Genomic DNA, 21593 nt, shown 5'->3' with positions numbered 1-21593 from the left:
CAATTAATGATCAACGTAATTGAAAGCTTTGCTGTAATCTATAAAACAGAGATACAACTTCTTTTGACACCCTTTGCTTTTTCCACGATCACCCTCAATTTTGCGATTTCATTTATAGTATCTCTTCCTCTTCCGAAACCTGCTTAAATACCCATGGGCAATCATAAAAAGGCACTTTTGTCAGTCGTTTATCAATTTTGTCAATCATGAAAAAAAAGATTGAAAGAATTTTTTTTTTTAAATTCCAATGGGGAATTATTTAAAAATGGCACTTTTGTCAGTCGTGTAACAATTCTGTCAATTTTTGACACCAAGCCACCTCAATAGACTGTTTAATGTTTAAGTCCTCTTTACTTTCTGCCAACAGAGTAGTACAATCAGTTACGTTTACCTCAAAACTACCACGGAACCGCATTTTGCTGCCTGTCCTCCAGGTGCCATGAACCAGACCAGATTTAGCATTGTCCTGTTCATAAGTTCGTCACCATCACTAACCAAAGCCCAAAGTATATGCACAAAAGCAGTCAGAAAACTTTATTGTGTTATTTTCACGATCCGACTACTCAGTTGAGCAATACCAACTCTCTTTGCTGCTATTTCTCCAAAGACCGATTACTTTAAATGATAGTTTCCCCAGACATTTGCACTCAAATACGAGACTTCAACATTGCTCTTTAGTGAGTACAGCATGCTGGGTAGACATAACGAATGATGACGCTTCACCAAAGCAACAAATAATTTTATTACCAATTCCAAATTCCAGTCTTGCAGACCCCTCTAGATTACTATTTCTCAAAACATTCCATGCCGACGTCGTTTTCTAGGTATTTTAATTTCATTCTCCCTTTTGCAACACTCATGGAGGGGCTACAAAGACTGCTGTGCACCAGGGAGTCCAATCAGCCAGGGAACCCGCTTAGTAACTTACCTTTCGGAAAGTATATACTATGGGTAGGACAGTCGGCTTAATCAATGTCGGTTTTAGTCAGATTCATGCCCCTTCAGCCAAAAGATAGACAGCTCAGAGACGAGCATGTTATTGCTGACCTGTAGCCGTGGAAGTTCTGTATTGTGATGCATCTAATATTATGATTATAATTTTCATCGTCAATAATCTGAACGTGAAGCGATATTCCACCATTTATCCGTTGTCGACACACATCTCCACCATTCCCATACAATATAATGAGACATATACCGAGTATTGCATTCGTTTCTAATAAATATAAGATACAATAAAAGTTTGGTTGGGATTTTATTTTAAAACAACCTTTCGCTGATCAATATCTCCATAATAATTCAACCTCACTCATAATCCGTAAACATTAAAACTGTACTAACTGGGGGTGGAAACATTAAACACATTCATAAAAAATCAACAGGGCTGGCAGGATAGCCTAGAGGTACACACAATCACCTCGAAGCTCTCTAGCCTGGGTTTGAATCCCGACACAGCTAGAAACTGGAGTCCCGGTGTTCCTAACAGGGAGGGTGAGGCATGTGCGCCGTCTCTCGGATGGATGTTAAACGGTGCGTCCCATCAACTGGCCATTTGGTGGAGATTAAAGATCCTGCCACGTCTCTCTCCAAGAGCAAGAAAGCGAGTTACCGCCAGGAGTGTGCACAAAATGAAATTCCTTCCAGTTGAACATCAGACCTGTCCAGCTGGTTCTTGAAAGACTTGAGCCAGAAGTGTTACCACAAGGTGTTGGGAATAATTGGGGCCTTTAAAGAAGAAAGAAGATATGGTACAATCATCATCATCCTCCACCTCACTCCAATATAATCCAACAATACAAACTTTCACTATATTATATATATATATATATATATATATATATATATATATATATATATATATATATATATATATATATATATATATATATAGCTATCATTTCAATATATGCTTTGGAAACACCACCTTGCCAATATATCGTACAGCAATTCACCCATAAACACCACAACCACCCCGGATAATAAACATATCACTTATAAAGGTCAGGAGAAATGTTAGCGAAAATCTTATTTCACTCTTTTTACAATATCGGGGTTAAATATCTACAAGAGGTCCAAGTTGTGAGCAACTTATAATGTTGCAGGAGCTTTTAAAAACCCAACACAACATACGTACATAGATTGCTAGATATAGAAACCATCACCTCGTCCGTATCACCAACCATCACACACTAAAATGGAGCTACGGAATCCATTTTTCAGAAATTAAAATGAGTACCGTCGACTGTGCATTACTTTTTTGGGGAAACTTAAGCTACAATTCAATTGTAAAGATATGTGTGCACAAAATAATTCAATTTCAAACTCATTAAATGATGCATCAAATCACACAACATGGTTACGTGAGCTCAAGGTGGATGTTCATGGTGCTGACGGGGACTCGTCGTAGACGGGCACTTCAGCTCGTTGTAATAAAGGGAAGATTTTCGGAAAACTTTCCTTGACACCGCATCGATTTTTCTTATACAGTCGAACTATACTATATAATGTACTAGTGGGGGTACCTGGCGTTACTATAATCCTGTTGGTATTTTGAGGAAATCAAATTTGGTTTTTATTTTTAATTTCTCCATTTTTTTTATTTTTGTGGGGGCTTAAAACACTTCCCTACAACCACTAAGGAATGCGGTCGGGATAATTTAATATCATCTTTCACACAGCTACATACAGAGCGATTTTTTTTAATACCCCCCCCCCCCCCAACGCCAAAAAAAAACCCCAAAACGAACAAACAAAAAAAATTAATCTTTTTTTTTCTAAAAAATTCGTTTTGGCAGAAATGACCTCAGAGTTTGATGAAGATCCGTTTGACACACACACACGTCTCTTATAGTATAGACAATATGATATAACAGTGTGTGTGTGTGTGTGTGTGTGTGTGTGTGTGTGTGTGTGTGTGTGTGTGTGTGTGTGTGTGTGTGTGTGTGTGTGTGTGTGTGTGTGTGTGTGTGTGTGTGTGTGTGTGTGTGTGTGTGTGTGTGTGTGTGTGTGTATATATTTTGTGCTCAAAGTACAGATAATGGTGTTATTTACTGTAATCATAAGGTAGACATTTATAATAGATAGACAATCGTTTGGTTATAATTACGTCATTGACCATAAAAGGACTAACCACGGTCCACATCCCAACAGCGAGTACATTTGGTGAGCTCGAGCTCCTCCCGGCGATGTAAACATTACAACACAGATCGGTCTCGATGTTCCTCCACTGTATGTACAGTATTGTTCATACAAAATAAAGGGTCTTCGTTTGAGGAGTATCACACCACAAGGCGACCATTTAAACCGCTCACCCTGTTGAGTCCACGACGAGAGAGAGAGAAAGAGAGACAGAGACAGAGACAGAGACAGAGAGTGAGAGACAGAGAGTGAGAGTGAGAGACAGAGAGTGAGAGTGAGAGACAGAGAGTGAGAGTGAGAGACAGAGAGTGAGAGTGAGAGACAGAGAGTGAGAGTGAGAGTGAGAGACAGAGAGTGAGAGTGAGAGACAGAGAGTGAGAGTGAGAGACAGAGAGTGAGAGTGAGAGACAGAGAGTGAGAGTGAGAGACAGAGAGTGAGAGTGAGAGACAGAGAGTGAGAGTGAGAGACAGAGAGTGAGAGTGAGAGACAGAGAGTGAGAGTGAGAGTGAGAGACAGAGAGTGAGAGTGAGAGACAGAGAGTGAGAGTGAGAGACAGAGAGTGAGAGTGAGAGACAGAGAGTGAGAGTGAGAGACAGAGAGTGAGAGTGAGAGACAGAGAGTGAGAGTGAGAGACAGAGAGTGAGAGTGAGAGACAGAGAGTGAGAGTGAGAGACAGAGAGTGAGAGTGAGAGACAGAGAGTGAGAGTGAGAGACAGAGAGTGAGAGTGAGAGACAGAGAGTGAGAGTGAGAGACAGAGAGTGAGAGTGAGAGACAGAGAGTGAGAGTGAGAGACAGAGAGTGAGAGTGAGAGACAGAGAGTGAGAGTGAGAGACAGAGAGTGAGAGACAGAGAGTGAGAGACAGAGAGTGAGAGAGACAGAGAGTGAGAGACAGAGAGTGAGAGTGAGAGACAGAGAGTGAGAGTGAGAGACAGAGAGTGAGAGTGAGAGACAGAGAGTGAGAGTGAGAGACAGAGAGTGAGAGTGAGAGACAGAGAGTGAGAGACAGAGACAGAGAGTGAGAGACAGAGAGTGAGAGTGAGAGACAGAGAGTGAGAGTGAGAGACAGAGAGTGAGAGTGAGAGACAGAGAGTGAGAGTGAGAGACAGAGAGTGAGAGTGAGAGACAGAGAGTGAGAGTGAGAGACAGAGAGTGAGAGTGAGAGACAGAGAGTGAGAGTGAGAGACAGAGAGTGAGAGTGAGAGACAGAGAGTGAGAGTGAGAGACAGAGAGTGAGAGTGAGAGACAGAGAGTGAGAGTGAGAGACAGAGAGTGAGAGTGAGAGACAGAGAGTGAGAGTGAGAGACAGAGAGTGAGAGTGAGAGACAGAGAGTGAGAGTGAGAGACAGAGAGTGAGAGTGAGAGACAGAGAGTGAGAGTGAGAGACAGAGAGTGAGAGTGAGAGACAGAGAGTGAGAGTGAGAGACAGAGAGTGAGAGTGAGAGACAGAGAGTGAGAGTGAGAGACAGAGAGTGAGAGTGAGAGACGAGAGTGAGAGTGAGAGACAGAGAGTGAGAGTGAGAGTGAGAGACAGAGAGTGAGAGTGAGAGTGAGAGACAGAGAGTGAGAGTGAGAGACAGAGAGTGAGAGTGAGAGACAGAGAGTGAGAGTGAGAGACAGAGAGTGAGAGTGAGAGACAGAGAGTGAGAGTGAGAGTGAGAGACAGAGAGTGAGAGTGAGAGTGAGAGACAGAGAGTGAGAGTGAGAGTGAGAGACAGAGAGTGAGAGACAGAGACAGAGAGTGAGAGACAGAGAGTGAGAGACAGAGAGTGAGAGACAGAGAGTGAGAGACAGAGAGTGAGAGACAGAGAGTGAGAGACAGAGAGTGAGAGACAGAGAGTGAGAGACAGAGAGTGAGAGACAGAGAGTGAGAGACAGAGAGTGAGAGACAGAGAGTGAGAGACAGAGAGTGAGAGACAGAGAGTGAGAGACAGAGAGTGAGAGACAGAGAGTGAGAGACAGAGAGTGAGAGACAGAGAGTGAGAGACAGAGAGTGAGAGACAGAGAGTGAGAGACAGAGAGTGAGAGTGAGAGACAGAGAGTGAGAGTGAGAGACAGAGAGTGAGAGTGAGAGACAGAGACATAGAGTGAGAGACAGAGACATAGAGTGAGAGACAGAGACATAGAGTGAGAGTGAGAGACAGAGAGTGAGAGACAGAGAGACAGAGACAGAGAGCGAGCCGCGTGCAGGGCGGGACTCCGTACCAAATGTCGAACTGTCCGCGGAGTTCCGCCGAAGCCCCGCGGGTCCGACACAGCAAGGTTGGGTCAGAAGGTACGAGGATGCGGGTCGCGGCCCCCGCAGTCTCTCACCGCCTCCGAGATCAGGTAACGTGCGGCGAGTTAAGGGAAGAGGAGCCAAGGGGTTGTGGGCGGGCGAGTCTCGGAGGGAGGAGGGAGCGAGAGACCCCCTTGTGTTCCACGACCCATTCCGCCCGCAGAGCGCGCTGTGCGTGGAGACGCGCGGTCGCTGCGACGCGCCAAGTCCTGCAGGTCCCGACGAGCCGCGAACAATGTATTGGAAAAGCGACGGGCTGGCGGCCTGCTGGGGGGATAACCGGACTCAGGTACGTCAAGGGGGGGATAACCGCTCTGGTACGTCAAGGGGGGGATAACCGCACTCAGGTACGTCAAGGGGGATAACCGCTCTGGTACGTCAAGGGGGGATAACCGCACTCAGGTACGTCAAGGGGGATAACCGCTCTGGTACGTCAAGGGGGGATAACCGCACTCAGGTACGTCAAGGGGGGATAACCGCTCAGGTACGTCAAGGGGGGATAACCGCACTCAGGTACGTCAAGGGGGGATAACCGCACTCAGGTACGTCAAGGGGAGGATAACCGCTCAGGTACGTCAAGGGGGATAACCGCTCAGGTACGTCAAGGGGGATAACTGCACTCAGGTACGTCAAGGGGGGATAACCGCACTCAGGTACGTCAAGGGGGGATAACCGCACTCAGGTACGTCAAGGGGGATAACCGCACTCAAGTACGTCAAGGGGGATAACCGCACTCAGGTACGTCAAAGGGGGGATAACCGCACTCAGGTACGTCAAGGGGGGATAACCGCACTCAGGGATGTCAAGGGGGATAACCGCACTCAGGTACGTCACGGGGGGATAACCGCACTCAGGTACGTCACGGGGGGATAACCGCACTCAGGTACGTCAAGGGGGGATAACCGCACTCAGGTACGTCAAGGGGGATAACCGCACTCAGGTACATCAAAGGGGGGATAACCGCACTCAGGTACATCAAAGGGGGGGGGGGATAACCGCACTCAGGTACGTCAAGGGGGGGGGGATAACCGCACTCAGGGATGTCAAGGGGGGATAACCGCACTCAGGTACGTCACGGGGAGGGATAACCGCACTCAGGTACGTCAAGGGGGGGGGGGATAACCGCACTCAGGTACGTCCCGCTCCTCGGACATACCGCACACTCCCAAAATCAACGCACGTCCGTTCGGTGCACGGCGAATGCCCACGAACACAGCACAGATCACGTGCCGTTACTCAACAACGGGACTGTGCGGGGTCTCGATCAGGGTTTAAAAACGCTCTACTTGATCGTTTCAAAACAACAAAACCTTCTTCGTTCTCCTTATCCTTGCCGCACGTCGTCATTACAGAGGATCGTGCCGTGCGTCCGTACCGCGCAAACCTTACCCGCACGGCGCATCGCTCGTACACAGGCGTGGCCCATATGTCTTGTTACACCCCGTGTAATAAATAAATAAATGATTCGATCTTTCCGCCGTGTTTGGCACAGATACAAGAAAGCTCTCACAGGTCGGAGAATACCATTTGTTTCCATGGTAACAGAAACCGAAAACAAGACAACCTTTTCCACCATATTTTTATCCGCGACACGACGGACTCTGGTTAAAGGAGGAGGAGGAGGTTTCAAATCATCAATTCTTCGTGTAAAAGTATAAAATAAAATAAAATTTAAAGAAACCCACAAAATGTTCATCGTCGACTCAACGCCGCCGGGTCCGGTGACTTTCGCCGTTATCCACGTGCCAGGTGTGATCAGTGATGTCGTTAACCCGAGTCGATGTGAGCGTGGCAGCGCAGGGCAGCGCAGGTGTGCCTCATTTGCAGAAGGGGCACTGCACCACGTGTGGCTAACGTATCGAGGGCACTGCGCCAATCATAAAGCAAATGAATCAAATTGGATTCGTTTTGCGATTCGATACGACTCGTGTAATCATCCCTAAGCTCCTCTCGAGAGGCTTTGGGTCCACTGGAACGGTGAGTAAATGGTTTTTAAGGCATCAAGCTTCCTTGTAGTGCGATTTATCAAGCCATTTATACCATAACGCGTGCGTGTGCGTGTGCGTGTGCGTGTGCGTGCGCGTGCGCGTGTGCGTGTGCGTGTGCGTGTGCGTGTGTGCGCGCGCGCGCGTACGTGCAAAAGTATATATACAGTAAGGATTACACCAGTATTATAACATTGGTGCTAGGATTCATGTAATACTAGATTAATGTTTATTATTTGGTATGGTTATTATTAATATGTTTATGATTGATATGCTTGTATAATCAATAAAATACGTTTTGTGCGCACGTTTTGTTTTTCATGACTGTATACCTACTTTTGCAGCCCCCTATGTATGGTTCAGTGAAGATGTTGCTCAACGAAAATAAGAGTTTGTTTGATTTGACCAGAGTATGGCGGAGGAGATCCGATATGGAGAACAAGCGGAGCATCGACCTTCGGAGAAGCCAAAGAATCTCTCGACGCGGGGAATGGTACGTTGGAGGATCCTCCAAAATGGTTCCTTAAGTGCTGATCGTACACCTACCCACGCGTCCTCTCATCCCAATCAAACTGCATCCCTCCATTAGGCAAGCTCCGAGAACAGAGAGCGAGACGACGCAGCCGGTCAATCGCCGCGCTCGGTGGCCTCGTCGCTCTCGTCCTCCGTCGCCTCTGCGCTTTCGCTTCCTGCGAGCTCCCCGGGACTTCCCGCCCCACAGCCATGCCTTGCCGTGCCCGTAGGCTCGCCTGCCCTGCCACCTGTTGCTCCGAAGCCTCCTGCACCCTCATCCAAAGTGTCGTGCAACTCTTCCAAGCCCTTGTGTGCCCGTTGTGGCCTGGAGATCGTGGACCGCTTCTTGCTCAAGGTGGGGTTTTCATTGTTGGCGCTTGTGCACGTGAGCTGCGTTTTCTCATTTCGGTGTCTGGGTAGTTGCCCTGAATCTCAGATTAGACTTCGCACTTGCATAGTTATCACGCCTGCATGTAGTTTCTATAATAATGTATCCATCTGTAAATCCGTAGTTGAAATTTTCTAATTCTTATGGAAATTATTTATAAGGATTCTCTTCTCTTTTTTTTTTTTTTTTTCAAGTTAACCTACATGCTTTGGTTGGCTTGAATATTTATCATTCCTGAACCCAGGTTCCAATTCCATATAACCATACGGTATGAAGTACACGTGTCGATTATAATGTTTGCCCTTGCGTGATGTATGCGCAAGCTTTTTTTCCATGAGTCTTGGATAAAATGATATACGAGGTGTTTCAAAAGTCCAGAATAGTGGGAATTTTTTTAAATTCATATTATTTCAGACTATTCCTTTTGAGGTGGATAGGATGTTGTGGACCAATAGAATTGCCCCCATGTAGTCCAGATTTAATGCCACTTGACTGTTTTCTTTTCTTTGGGGACATCTTTGGAATCATCGGTTTAGGCCACATCCTATTGAGGATCTAAAGAGTGAAATTGGGAAAGAATGTGTCAAAATCTGTCATTGTTACATGTTAAAAAGAACCGATGTGTACGCACGTCGGTGGCTTTCAATTTGAGCAATTTTAAAATAAATCTTCTTACGATTCCCCTTTTGAAACGCCCTGTATTTTGACTGATGAACAAAATCCTCTGTGTCCTATTGATACCTACTCGCAAATTGTTCCCCGAGCGTATAAAAGAAAAAAAACAAAAATAAAATCGACCAAAACATTATCATCGAAAAGCGTTGCGGTTGCTTCAAAATTGTTCTGATTGCTTTCGCCAACGACAACATGGTGACTTGTAAAATGATTATCGCGGACACTGAGGGGCCTTTGTGTTTGTGGAAGGTTTTCATTTAGTTTGCGGCATTTCTCCCTGCCCACTATATTATTGTATACAATGATTTAAGTGCACCGTTGAGGTTGCAATTTGGTTTTATTTATTTGTGATCAGGGAAAAACCACAATGTAAATGTCATTCAAATCCATGTGTCTTCGTCTTGTATACCCTATAGACATTTGGGTTTCTTTTTATTTATTTATTTATTTTTGTCCTGCCGCATTATTGTAATTCCAGGAGGTATGTGTATATAATAGTGCATACATTCTCCTTTTACCGTTCATTGTAATTGTTTTGAGCAAATGTATTAGATTTATTGTGTCTATCTATAGTTATCAACTATGTTGTTACGACTACTTTTTTTTGTTGTTGTTGCTTATTAAATGTGAAACCGAGTAAAGTTGCTCAAAGTGAAACCGTAAATTTACCATACCATCTGAAGTGCCAAAATGTCTTCGTGGAGGCGATTTCTGTGCATACGACGTAATATCACGACTCGTTTCCACTCTGCGATGGCGCTGTTGTAATGAGGGGGTCGAACTTTGACCGTTTCCTCGTCTTCTCTACACCTGTCCACCCGAAGGTGAACGACTTGAGCTGGCATGTCCGCTGCCTGGCATGTTGCATGTGCCGGAGCCCATTGAGCAGACATAACAGCTGCTACTACCGTGATCGTGAGGTGTACTGCAAGCTCGACTACCAGCGGTACTTGCGTGGTCAAATGCATCTCGCTTAACGTGTGGTGTTGTCCCACGTCCAGTATTATTTGGAAGGCCTTGTTCCTATAATTCTAAAATGATCTTCACGCATTTGCAGTATAGTGGAATCTTGAAAATCTCTCTTCTTTCCAGTTCGGTCGTACTGTATATATTTGTGGGTTTTCGTGTCTGGGAACTAAAGACTGTATGTGTGACGTCTCGGCCTTTGGCATTTAATTAATTTTGGCTCGACCCATGGAATTTGCTTTGGCTCAACCTGTGGCATTTGATTTCCTCCGGGTGCGCTCTTTTGCTAACAGCAGTGCATTGCTCTGGATGGCGTATTTCCCTGCTGGAAGTTTTGGCGATTGGTGATTTGGATTTGGAGTTGGAGTGTGGTGGTGGGAAAGTGTAGTAAAAAAATTAAAATTGCATTCTACAAGTGATCAATGTTTAATTTCGAATCTGTGATGCAGAAACGACCAATAAACTTTATTTCAATCTTGAGCCTCAAAGTATTAATCCACTGGTCACTGTATACGGTATCAACGTCTGCTCTTAACTTTGCAACTTTTGCCGCCGTGCTTCTTGCCATTTTTGCTGTGTGCATTTTGTGCTGCTCCAGGACATGCGCTGGACTATGCTATATAGTACGGTGTGCGTGCACAGGCGTTTTGGTCGCAAATGCGCTCGCTGTGGCCGCCTCATCCAACCGAGTGACTGGGTGCGCCGAGCCAGCGGTAACGTGTACCATTTGGCATGCTTCGCGTGCACCTCCTGCAAGCGACAACTGGCCACGGGAGAAGAGTTTGGCCTCTTGGATGGCAAGGTGTTGTGTCGAAGTCACTACTGCACAACTCCTGAAACGAGCAATGCACATGCTGGTGAGAGCTCGGAGTTTGTTACGTGTGTGAGCGTATGTTGAGAGGAATGGCAATCGTTGTGTGTGTGTGTGTATTGCATCTTTTATCCACTTACTTTTGCTTGTTTTAATGGATGCAGTTAATGGCGTGGCTGTAGAAGACGTCATAGCGAGTGAACATGAGGTGGGCCAGAGCAAGCCGACCAAGAGGGCTCGGACTAGCTTCACAGCGGAACAGCTGCAAGTAAGGCTGATCATGCTCAACGCAGCAGATTGTAGGTTTGCATCACTGCATGCATGCGTGCGTAATAAATTATAAATGGCAATAAATTAAATACACATCCAAATCTCCTACCCGATAAATACTGCGTTTTTTTTAAAATAAACTTTAGAGATATCGTGGGTACAAATATTATTTGAACCTCCTAATTTTTTTTTTTCCATATCATTGTCTGCACCCTTTAACTTTTTTTTGTACATTTTATTCCTGCACCTGTGCTATGATAAACCCCACCTGGTGTTTCAGCCAAGCTTTCATTATAGAGCTATTGATTCTTTAACATGGTCTCTCCATGAGAGCAATCTTTCTTAACCTGCAAATACTTAACATGCTCTCGAAGGCCTCTGAGTTTATTCCAGGGTCAGACTCGAATTTCTCAAATTTTTAACAGGTTATTTGCTTGTGGAGCATTCTTGGTTATTGTCACAGCCAGTGATGAAGTTTTATTGCTGGTGGCGTTGAGCATTACCGGGTGATTCGAGGAATGATTGTTTTCTGTGAAGGTTGGCTATAAGCGGTTATTATAGATTAACACTGCTTGTGCAAGATAATCTTTTTGTAAAATAAAAACTGTTTGGTACAATAATATTTTCAATGAAGGCACTGTTTTTTTATAAAAATTTATGTTTTTATCCCATTAAACTGTAAATGTCATTTTGTGAGCCACCTTGTATGCCAACTTGCAGATTTGTATGGTCGAAATGGTCCAAGGCATGCAAAAATTAAACAAACAAAATGGCACCTTTGTGTGATGCCGCTCAGTTGAAAACTGTGGCAATTCCTGATGCAAAAAGGTACACAACCCAACCAGTTGTGGAGGCTGTTTGTGTAGCTGAAAAAAAAAAAACCTGCCAATTTAATGCAAAGGGGCAAATGGGCTGTAGGGCATGTTTCTTGTCCGGTGAGGCATGATGCCTTGTGGTCTCTCATTAAATTTGTGGAAGATATCGGCACAATAGTCTACACAAATCCTCAGAAAGGCACATCTACATAAGGCGGATAGTAAATAGCACTTAAATTTCATCAACCTGCCTTGAGTAAGGCCTGGACTTCATGAGACAGACATAGATGGTGGTCTTGCGCATTAAACTGGTAAAAAGCACATCTATGCAATTTACAGTCCGCAAAGTTTCGCCAACCTGCCTCGATTACTTACTCGTGAGATATGGCCCAGAACAAAAATTTCACGGACGGACAAAATGCCATGACTCCGCACGGCCCAAATTAATTGTTTCTTCCTTGTTTGTTTTTTTTCTTTTTCTTTTTTGAAAAAGAAAAATGTGTTGCCTAATCTGTGCTTGTATATTGATGGAAATAAAAAAAAAAATTAAGTTGGTGTCTTGGAGTGTGACTATCATCTTGTTTGTAGAACTTTGTTGAACACGCTTTGTAAAAACGTTGCAATTGGATAAACGGCACGTGTTGCGTCCTGTATGAAAGTGGTGTAACTTGATGCATATTATTCCATTTTATTGCCTGGCTCGGTCCGATTTGTGGTTGTCAGGCAAGAGCATGATTAATTGCAACGTGTGTATATTATTGCCTTCTCGTTCAGGTATAAACCGAGGAATATTCATGAATACATCTGAAGTGTACAGGTGTGACTATTCCAAAGATGTTCGCCATTGCTGAATTCATTGTTTGGCTCAACATGTAAGCTATAGACCTGCCATTCGGCAAGGTTCAAAGCTATAACTGACTAGTGAGTTCAGTAACAGTGAGTCGGTCAATAACTTGAGGTTGTACAATGCAGTACTTGTAAGACTTTTGACACTGAGACTGCAAAGTCAAATGACTTGTCATCTGATTGGTAAATCTGTACTTGGTTGTAGAAGTGGCCATTATATAATTTGCAAGAAGCAGTTTATGTGGTATATAAGCCTCCAAGGATTCAAACGATTTCTCCGTGGTGTCATATATTGACTTGTGCTCTGACCAGGCTTCTAATCGCAAATAGAGCTGTGTATAGGTCTGACCGATGTGTACACGAATGCTATTTTTAAGACTTGACGATGTACATGCACATATTTCTCCGAGTTGTGGTTAGGTCTATCGCATTTGGGTTATTGCTGTGGGCTTTTCAAAGTGATCTGTCATTAATACTAGCATAACCCGCGCTCTGCGCGACATGTTGGGGTGGGTGTGTTTGAGAAAGGAACTGATGCAGAGTATCAGTAGTAATTTTACTTTAATGCAGTAAGTGGAATACGATTTCACTGTTTCAGAACCATTTTATTTACTTTTTTTTGTACCATGCACCTCATATGGTCTTTGAGATAATGTAAGCCGAATATCACGTTACTCGAGCGCAGAACAAAGTCGAAGAGAGCGCGACACGAAACCACAAACTCGGAAATAATATATAAGATGGCGATGAAAGTACGTTTGTAAAATAAATCTCTCCATGTAGTGTTTGCTGCACACTCATGTTGGTTGTCTATCTTTGAAGGATAGAGAGGGAGAGAGATAGCATATTTCTGGGGTTTTGCATATGCTATGTCGTTTCTAGTCATGCAATAAGGCTCATTGAGGTGTACTGTACAAAAAGGACAAGTAATTTGGGGGACTAGACAATTTTTCACTGACCATAAACAAGTTCTTAAAATCCTAATTGATCAACAATAACAAATATGGGTTTGAACCTGCATCACCAAGGTAAGGACTCGGACAAATTGGCTAAATGGGCCATCACCAATGTTCAATTTGGGTGTTGCTGTGCATTTGTATCACATTTGGTATGGTCCAATCAGTAATTCCTTCCATTCCTGGAAATACGAGCGATCTCTACTATTATTCTAACTCTGCCCTTTGCTCCGAAAGGTGATGCAGGCGCAGTTCGCACAGGACAATAACCCGGACGCTCAGACACTGCAGAAGCTTGCGGATATGACAGGCCTTAGCAGGAGAGTCATCCAGGTACAGGCCTTGCTTGGTCTCTGCATAGTGTATAGTAAAGATCATGAATGGCTTTATTTGTATAAATTTGACGATCAAAATTGTGGTTGACTGTTATTCAGAACTTTTGGGATTAATAATTTTGTTTCTGGCTAGCTGCATTGTACAGATTTGGCTTGTCAGCTCCTCCTCTTCCTCCTCCTCCCCTATATGTCCTCAGGTGTGGTTCCAGAATTGCCGTGCACGCCACAAAAAGCATGTGTCACCGCCGCATGTACTCGCCAGTTCATCGGGACCTGCTGCTACTGCCCGGTTACCTTCATGTGCTGCCGGAGCAGCCCATCTCCCACAGCCTGTCGAACTTTCCTACTCTGCTTTCGTGGCCCGTGATGGGCCTCTGCCACCGGGGTTGCTCCATCCATACATGGAAAGTGCGTCACAGCCTTCATTTTGCACATCTTTGGCGGGTATATTCTGTCATTTGAGTAATGGTGTAGGAAGAGTAGCCGATGAAGTTCGCACATACGGCGGTTGTGCTGTGTCCTCCCCGGCGTGACATGAATCTTAAAAGGTTTCGTTGTGTGTCCACACATGTAAAATGTTTGTCCCGTTCCCTCCAATCTTAGCTTACTACCCCTTATCAATGCCTGATTTTATTCACCTTTTCTCCTCCTCCTTTAGTTTTCTCATTTTGCATCAGTCCCAATAAAAATTTGCCTACGCAATATGTGCGCATCCTCTTTAACAGTTAAAAGATCAAATAATTTTGCTGATAAGACTGATCGAAAGCCCCACACCACTTGAATGGATGCAAACTATTTTTGTAGTAATGTTTTTGCCGTTTAATTTTTGTTGGTTTATGATGAAGTGTATATAGATACCTTAATTTTATCTTGTAGATTCCGCACTACCAATGCTTACCCCACATCGGACCATCCAACACCTGCACTTCACACATCTGTGATCGATCCTTGATCTGACCTGCAACGAGGGTGATCGAATTGTGGACAAACGTTCTGCACTGCACGATGGACAACGTGCTGGAAATTTGGCAGAAAGTGATGTTTCTTCTGGACATGCGTAACAAGTTTCCATTGCTAACGCTGTCTGGTGCGGACCGCGTACAGTCCACGGCAATCAAGATGGGGCAGAAATAATTTCTTGGTCTCACTTGGACTCGAACGGCGTCTTCACAGGCGAGCGTTTTGACTTAGTCCCGACAATCCTTTACCTCCAAATGAATCGTTTACGTAATTTTTTTTTGTACAGTAGCTGTGTTGAACTATGACATTGTCCATCAGTAATTTAACTATTCGTCGATTCTAGCACTTTGAATTCACTTTGCCGTCGAATTGTCTGCAGCAGAGGAACTTGTTTATTTTGTGGATGTTTACCATTTTTTTTTTGTTTGTTTTGTTTCTGTAAATTTTAGTCTCACAAACTGACTCTAAATGCAAATCTCTATATGCATGTGTTACATTTACATGTTTTGTTTTTTTTAATTATTATCTTATTTAATTTTTTTGACATGCTTGTCTCTGTGCGATGGACTTTTTTTTTTTTTTTTTTTTTTTTTTTTTTTTTTTTTTTGTTGAGAGAGAGAGGGGTGATGTCATCCAGTGAACGCTTTTTGGTTTGAGAAAGTGTGAGTAAATCTCTTTCTGATTATCATCTTGTTGGATAGTCAGGTTGCCCAAATCGATGAAGCATGGATGCTTTGTGGCTGTGAAGGCGTATGTGCACCACTCGTTCGTTTTTTGAGAATGGCGTCTTGTACTATTGCTTTATGCAAGGAAATAAATTCATGAAGAACTATTTACTATCCATCTCGTGCAACATGAATATTGTCACGACGGCTGACGTGCATAAATTTTAAAATTTCAAAGCTTATTCAAAACTGAAATTGCATTTTAAAATGTATCTTGATCTTGCACCTGCTAAGAGCATAACATTAATGCCCATAATCTTCGGCAACTTTAATAGCATCCTCCCTGCACCGAAACATGAATTGCGTATCGTGCAAAAGAACAAAAAAAAAAAAAAAAACAGTTCAAGATTAACTTTCTACAGGAAAATGTAGTTTGTTGAACTCGCCAGTATAACGGCAATGGTGCCGCTTGTTTGTTTTCTCAGCAAAGCCATGAAGTGTTGGTGCTCGCTGTACGGGTTCTGGGCACCCGTCCCATGGGCAACTCTTGCTCATACGGTCTTGCACTGCTGCGGAATCGTAAATCCTCATGAGAGCTTGTCTGCATCTGCACAAAAGTTGATTTAAAAAAGAAATTGTTCAGAGACCATTATTGGACATAAAGGTATTGGGCAAATTATTTGAAGATTTACCTTCACGATTTGTACCTGCGTGTTTAACAACGGCCCATGCTATGATTGCGTTTCACGCAGTGGTGGTGCACTGAATATTTCTCAACATTCGACAGTCGCTGAGGTTTGAATGCATTTGTCCATGTCTAATCATTTGTTGCCATGTTTGTTATTGCCAATTATGACGTTTGTTTAATCCATAACTACCTTCTCATATGGTCTGTGTATACCATGTTTTGTTGCACAAAGTAGACCCTTTGGAATGTTAAGATTTATGCTTTCACTTATTGCATCCTGCAGTCTATACAGACTTGTTTCAGGGCATGACCGATAAGGATGAAGACTGGGAAGGAGTTGATGGGTGGCGGTTTGGCGATACAGCTCACGTAGGTGACGCAGGACATCCGCCACCATCGGGTCAGGAACTTATTTTAACCCTTCCTGTGGGAACTGCACAGTCCCTGGCCAGTGCGAGACCCTCTGCAATTGTTCTCCTGTGCTTTCACAATATTTATTACCATCGTGTTCCTTGGACACACTCGTGTCCCCCACCCTTTATATCCCGTGTGTTTGTCGGGGTCACTCCTTCCTTGCCTGACTTTCCCTCCTGCTATACCTCTCCTCCATGAAGGTTTGTGCACATTGGGAGTTGTCCGCAAATTCCCCCCCCCCCCCCCCCGAGGCTTGAATGGATATAATGCAGCTTCTCGTTACTGCTGGGGATTTCCAAAGCTGATAGCAGCTCCTCCTTGCCGTACATCCTATTTCCTTTAAGATCTCCACGACTCGCACTCCGCTGTTGATTCCCAACTGTCCTTGTACCCCTCACCCCTCACCCCTCGCACTACCCTTAAGAGTGCACAACTCGTGCTTAAGAATTTAGCATCTAAAATCCCACCATCTCTTGGGCATTGGACTCGTGTTTTGCTATTCCCACAATGCATTTGTTTCCAAAGTCCTGCTCATCCCCCTCCCCCCCCATCCCATTCAACAACAGACTGATCTTCCTCATTTGTGTCCTCTGATGCTCTTTAATTGCCTGACATGTCAAAGTGCATCAATTCTTCAGCTGGGTCTTTTTCTTTCTTTCTTTCTTTCTTTGCGCTTTGTCCTCGGTCTTCCGTTGTTCCCATGTATGCAAGGAAGACTGTTCCATTGTGAGAATGTCGAACTTCACAGATGTTTTGAGATTTGTTTTTAAAAAAAAAAAAAAAGACAGTATTTCCAAGGTTGGTCAACAAGGACATGAGTTACATACACTGCTATATCAGGGACAAGTCGTGTCTCATCGCACGTTTAGGGGATATTACTACGACTTTAATGGGCCCAATTATTGACACGATCAAGGCAGTTTTTTGCGAAAGTCTTTCACGGAACATTGACCTGGCCTGACGTTAGACTGGGGGTGGGGGGGGGGGGGTGAAAAAAATTGTAATTTCTCCAGGGTGCTGGAGATGGCTCACACTTTGGATCCCACAGTCTCAGTCACAATGACCAGTGCTGCTGCTTGATGTGAATCCAAGGGAGGATGTGCACAGTGATGCTCCACTCATGTAACACCAGGGTGACAGTTTATATATGGGTTGAAATTTGATCCCAGACAAGACTTCAAACATAAGATATATATATATATATATATATATATATATATATATATATATATATATATATATATATATATATATATATATATATATATATATATATATATATATATATATATAATCGCATGTAGTATGTCTTGAATATTCTTTTGGCCCAACCTCTTATAAGGGACTTGAGCCTGCTGACTTTGGCATTCTATTGCTAGGGAATATTCCCACAGAATCCATTTTATTTCAACAAGCGATTTGCATCGACTATGGTGTCAGGTGCCTTTCAGCATGGGACATGAAGGCACGAAGTGGTTGCATTTCCAGGCAGTGGCCTTGGCATCTTGGTTACTCTTTCTTCTCTCCCTTTCTCTCTCTTTTCTTCAGAATAAACTCTTGTTGCGTTCCCATCTGGTAGCGATTTTCCTTGCCTGTCATCCAGCACTGGATCTGGCATAGAGTCCCAATGGATGGGGTGCCGTACACAGCGTTAAGCAAACATACTCACTCAGGTCATCGTAAACACGTGGCTTGGGCATGAATGGTGTGCTCTATTGGAGCCGTGACCCTGAGCAGGCGACGATCGCACTTGACGGTGGAAAATAATTTGGATGAATCCGAGTCAAAGCGGCAAAGATGACTCCACAAGATGGTTTTATAGTTTGTGTTGATTCCATAAGTGTTATCTGCACATCTTGAATGTGTGTGTGATCATGTATATCGTTTATGATGCACCCCCTAACTGTGCTCTGCAAGAGGCCTTTCTGGGGCTGCAGTTGTGCTGACGTCACAGCACTTGTCCAGGTCGAAGAACTTGATCATCTTGATATATCATTGCCTTGCCATAGTTCTCGATAATGCCCTGCCATTTATATATATATATATATATATATATATATATATATATATATATATATATATATATATATATATTAAAGCTCGAAATGCAAGTGAAATTTGAAGAACATTCTTGGTTTCATTGAGCATAGATCATGTATTCTATCACATGTCCTTTTATTATTTTTATTTTTTTTTTTGGTGGGGGGGGGGGGTTAATGGTTCCTCTTGTTTGCTCTGAGGAAGGAAGCATCAATACACAGCATAATAAAGACTCACTGGGTTCATTTCAGTAGTGGTTCGACGGTTGCTCAGTTGTGCCTCGCCACTTGCGAATTGATGCAGACCGGGCAAAGTGGCAGCACTTTTACGCTGCATGCGTTGACCCAGTTTTGCCCGAGGCTAGCCATACCTCGGAGGTTTTTTGAGATCCCGTGGGTTTCACAGACTGCAGTGCGGCGAGTGACGCCGCAGGCTACAAGTCGTGCGGTGTGTTGGAGCTCGGCAGCCGATCCACGGGGGCTTGGTCTAGTCGGGGGGCTGTAATGACTGTAATTAGAGCCAGCGGGTCGAGCCAGCACCAAGGGTGAGTGACGTGGGGCTGCATGAAAAACACTGGCGTGTTTGTTCGCCGATTTAATTTGTACCTGCACTGGTTGTCTGTGTTACCTCGCAGCACTGCAGGTCGCACGGTTTGTTTACAACAACAGCTGCTCATCAACATGACATATTTGCAATATCCACAAGGCTTTTACTCTGCGTTTGTTCCCACAACTCTGCTCGTGTTGGTTGTAGTTTCGTACCTAGGGTTGCTAAGGTTGAGGGTATCAATGCAACTTCATCCATGGGAGCGACCTTGTGTTGCAGGGTTATTTATCTTAAGTGTCTGATTAAAACACTTCTTTTTTGCCATCCTGTAACTAGTGCTTATAATAAGCATTTGAGCTTATCAGATGACTTTACATAAACGTTTTCCCCCTTCTTTTGTGTTGCCTCAAGTCTTAAATTTCCTTGTGGTACTGACCTCGGTTCTAATTTTATTTATATATATATATATATATATATATATATATATATATATATATATATATATATATATATATATATATATATATATATATAATTTTGATCATTATTATTGTTTAATATCCTTCTGACATTCGTTGTACAAGTGGCTTGTTAATGGTGAGTAAAGCATTGTTGCATTGCCTTGTCTCGTGGGGTTTTGTTCCCAAGGCTGCTCAGAAACCTGCATGGCCCGGAGGAGGTTGGTGTGGGCACTCTGTTCTACATTTGCCGTGCATGCGTGTGTGTATTTACACCTGATCAAGATATGATTATTTAGACTTGCAAAACATCAACTATGTTTACAGCTGCAGCAAAATTTAACTTGGGAGTGCACCACTGCTATGTTGGGCCAAATGCCCTCATTTTCTTTAAGGTTGTACAAGATTGTGCAACCACTCATTCCATTCACTGTATTGTGGCAGAGACTGGATAATCTGTATAAATTTTCTTTCTGAATATGAAGTATATTATTTAAATGCAAATGGTTCAATTTCGGACAGAGCATCCCAGCTAATACAATGTTATTACAACATCATAAAAACCATTTTTGATGTTTTTAAAATGTCATTAAATCATTGAATTACATTTTTACTTTTGTTTTTTAACCTTGATATTACAAATTAGCATAAAATGTCAAAATGTTTTAAGTGGTTTAAGAATGCAGTGTTTCCTGATTATTTTGTTGATGTTCTTAAAACCCTCCAAAATTATGTTTTCATAACATTTGGCTGCAACATTTTTTTTTTTTGAATGTTGTGAAAATGTTTTGTTAGCTGTGATCAACCTTCAACGTAAAGGCAAGGCCCAAGCCATGCTCTGCCTCTCCCTGCCGAGGAGGGCACCCAACATACGACACTTGATCACCTAAAGCACCGTCATTTCATGTTTTAACATCAATTTGCTTAAGAATTGCAAGCTTCTGTTGGGATGTCCACCTTCCACATGTGAAAATGCTGCGGTACAGCAAATTTTGGGGAAATTGGCTCTGGCAATGTTTCAGCAACAAAAAACTTGCGCATATATATATATATATATATATATATATATATATATATATATATATATATATATATATATATATATATATATATATATATATATATATATATATATATATATATATATATATATATCATTTTAAATTTTTTATTTTAAACTACTGATTGACTCATTGCGTCACTGATATAAATGTTTAGTATATGGCATCATCCTCTTCTTCTTTCGGCTACTCCTGTTGGGGGTCGCCACAGCGGATCATCCATATGATCCGCATAGTGATTTGGCACATGTTTTACGCCAGATGCCCTTCCTGACAACCCTGGTCGCCTCTTACGACACTGATATGGTACACCTATTTTAACCGGGGTATACACTGGTACTCATTTCGCCGACCTCGGAAGGATGACAGGCTGAGTCAACCCCCTGGTGTATTAATTCAGTGGCCCAACGGGGCTTGAACTCATGACCTTTTGGATCCCAAGCTGCTGCCCTAACCACTGCGCCAACACACCAGGCTATAGTATATGCCAATTAGTATATGGCATCATCCATTGATCCAAATCTTTCCTTTTAAAATCAGAGCTACTCGATCTACAATGCCTATATCCATAGCTCAATGGACCGCTGCTCTCACCTTTGGGCTGGAGCACCAGCATCACATCCATATCTCCTGGATTCTGTGGAATCTAAAGATCTGGACATTATTGGAATCTCTTGTGATGTGGCTGAATCGTGCTTTCATATCAAGGCAAGTCTGTGGTCTGTTTCCTACTGCCTCTTCTCCAATATTGCTCTCTCTTCTCTCTTTGCTCTCTGTTCTCTGAC

The 21593-nt window shown here is 43.3% G+C and overlaps 1 protein-coding gene and 1 long non-coding RNA gene across 3 annotated transcripts in view; one reads left to right on the top strand and one right to left on the bottom strand.

Annotated features, from left to right (window-relative positions):
• Window positions 1-5495, bottom strand: part of LOC147026714 (uncharacterized) — a 249657-nt gene extending 244162 nt beyond the window's left edge. The window contains exon 1 of the long non-coding RNA XR_015058486.1: window positions 5344-5495. This is a non-coding gene — a long non-coding RNA (uncharacterized LOC147026714). The remainder of the gene's footprint in view (window positions 1-5343) is intronic.
• Window positions 5496-5557: 62 nt separating this feature from the next.
• Window positions 5558-15768, top strand: LHX8 (LIM homeobox 8). Of its 2 annotated transcripts, none has more exons than XM_085882449.1 (9): window positions 5558-5705; window positions 7811-7894; window positions 7991-8269; window positions 9802-9923; window positions 10586-10800; window positions 10919-11022; window positions 13879-13974; window positions 14174-14384; window positions 14853-15768. In XM_085882449.1, the coding sequence occupies exons 1-9, from the start codon at window positions 5652-5654 to the stop codon at window positions 14915-14917; spliced, it is 1230 nt and encodes a 409-aa protein (XP_085738575.1). In that variant the 5' UTR covers window positions 5558-5651; the 3' UTR covers window positions 14918-15768. The 2 variants fall into 2 exon arrangements, with proteins under 2 accessions (XP_085738575.1, XP_085738574.1); XM_085882448.1 differs by lacking the exon at window positions 5558-5705 and adding an exon at window positions 6493-7393.
• The last annotated feature ends 5825 nt before the right edge of the window (window positions 15769-21593 follow it).

The sequence above is a fragment of the Eptatretus burgeri genome, chromosome 5, assembly GCF_056783735.1.
Source record: "Eptatretus burgeri isolate ZD-2024b chromosome 5, Ebu_testis_v1, whole genome shotgun sequence".
NCBI classification, from domain to species: Eukaryota; Metazoa; Chordata; class Myxini; order Myxiniformes; family Myxinidae; genus Eptatretus; species Eptatretus burgeri.
This window is presented reverse-complemented; position numbering and strand designations above follow the sequence as displayed.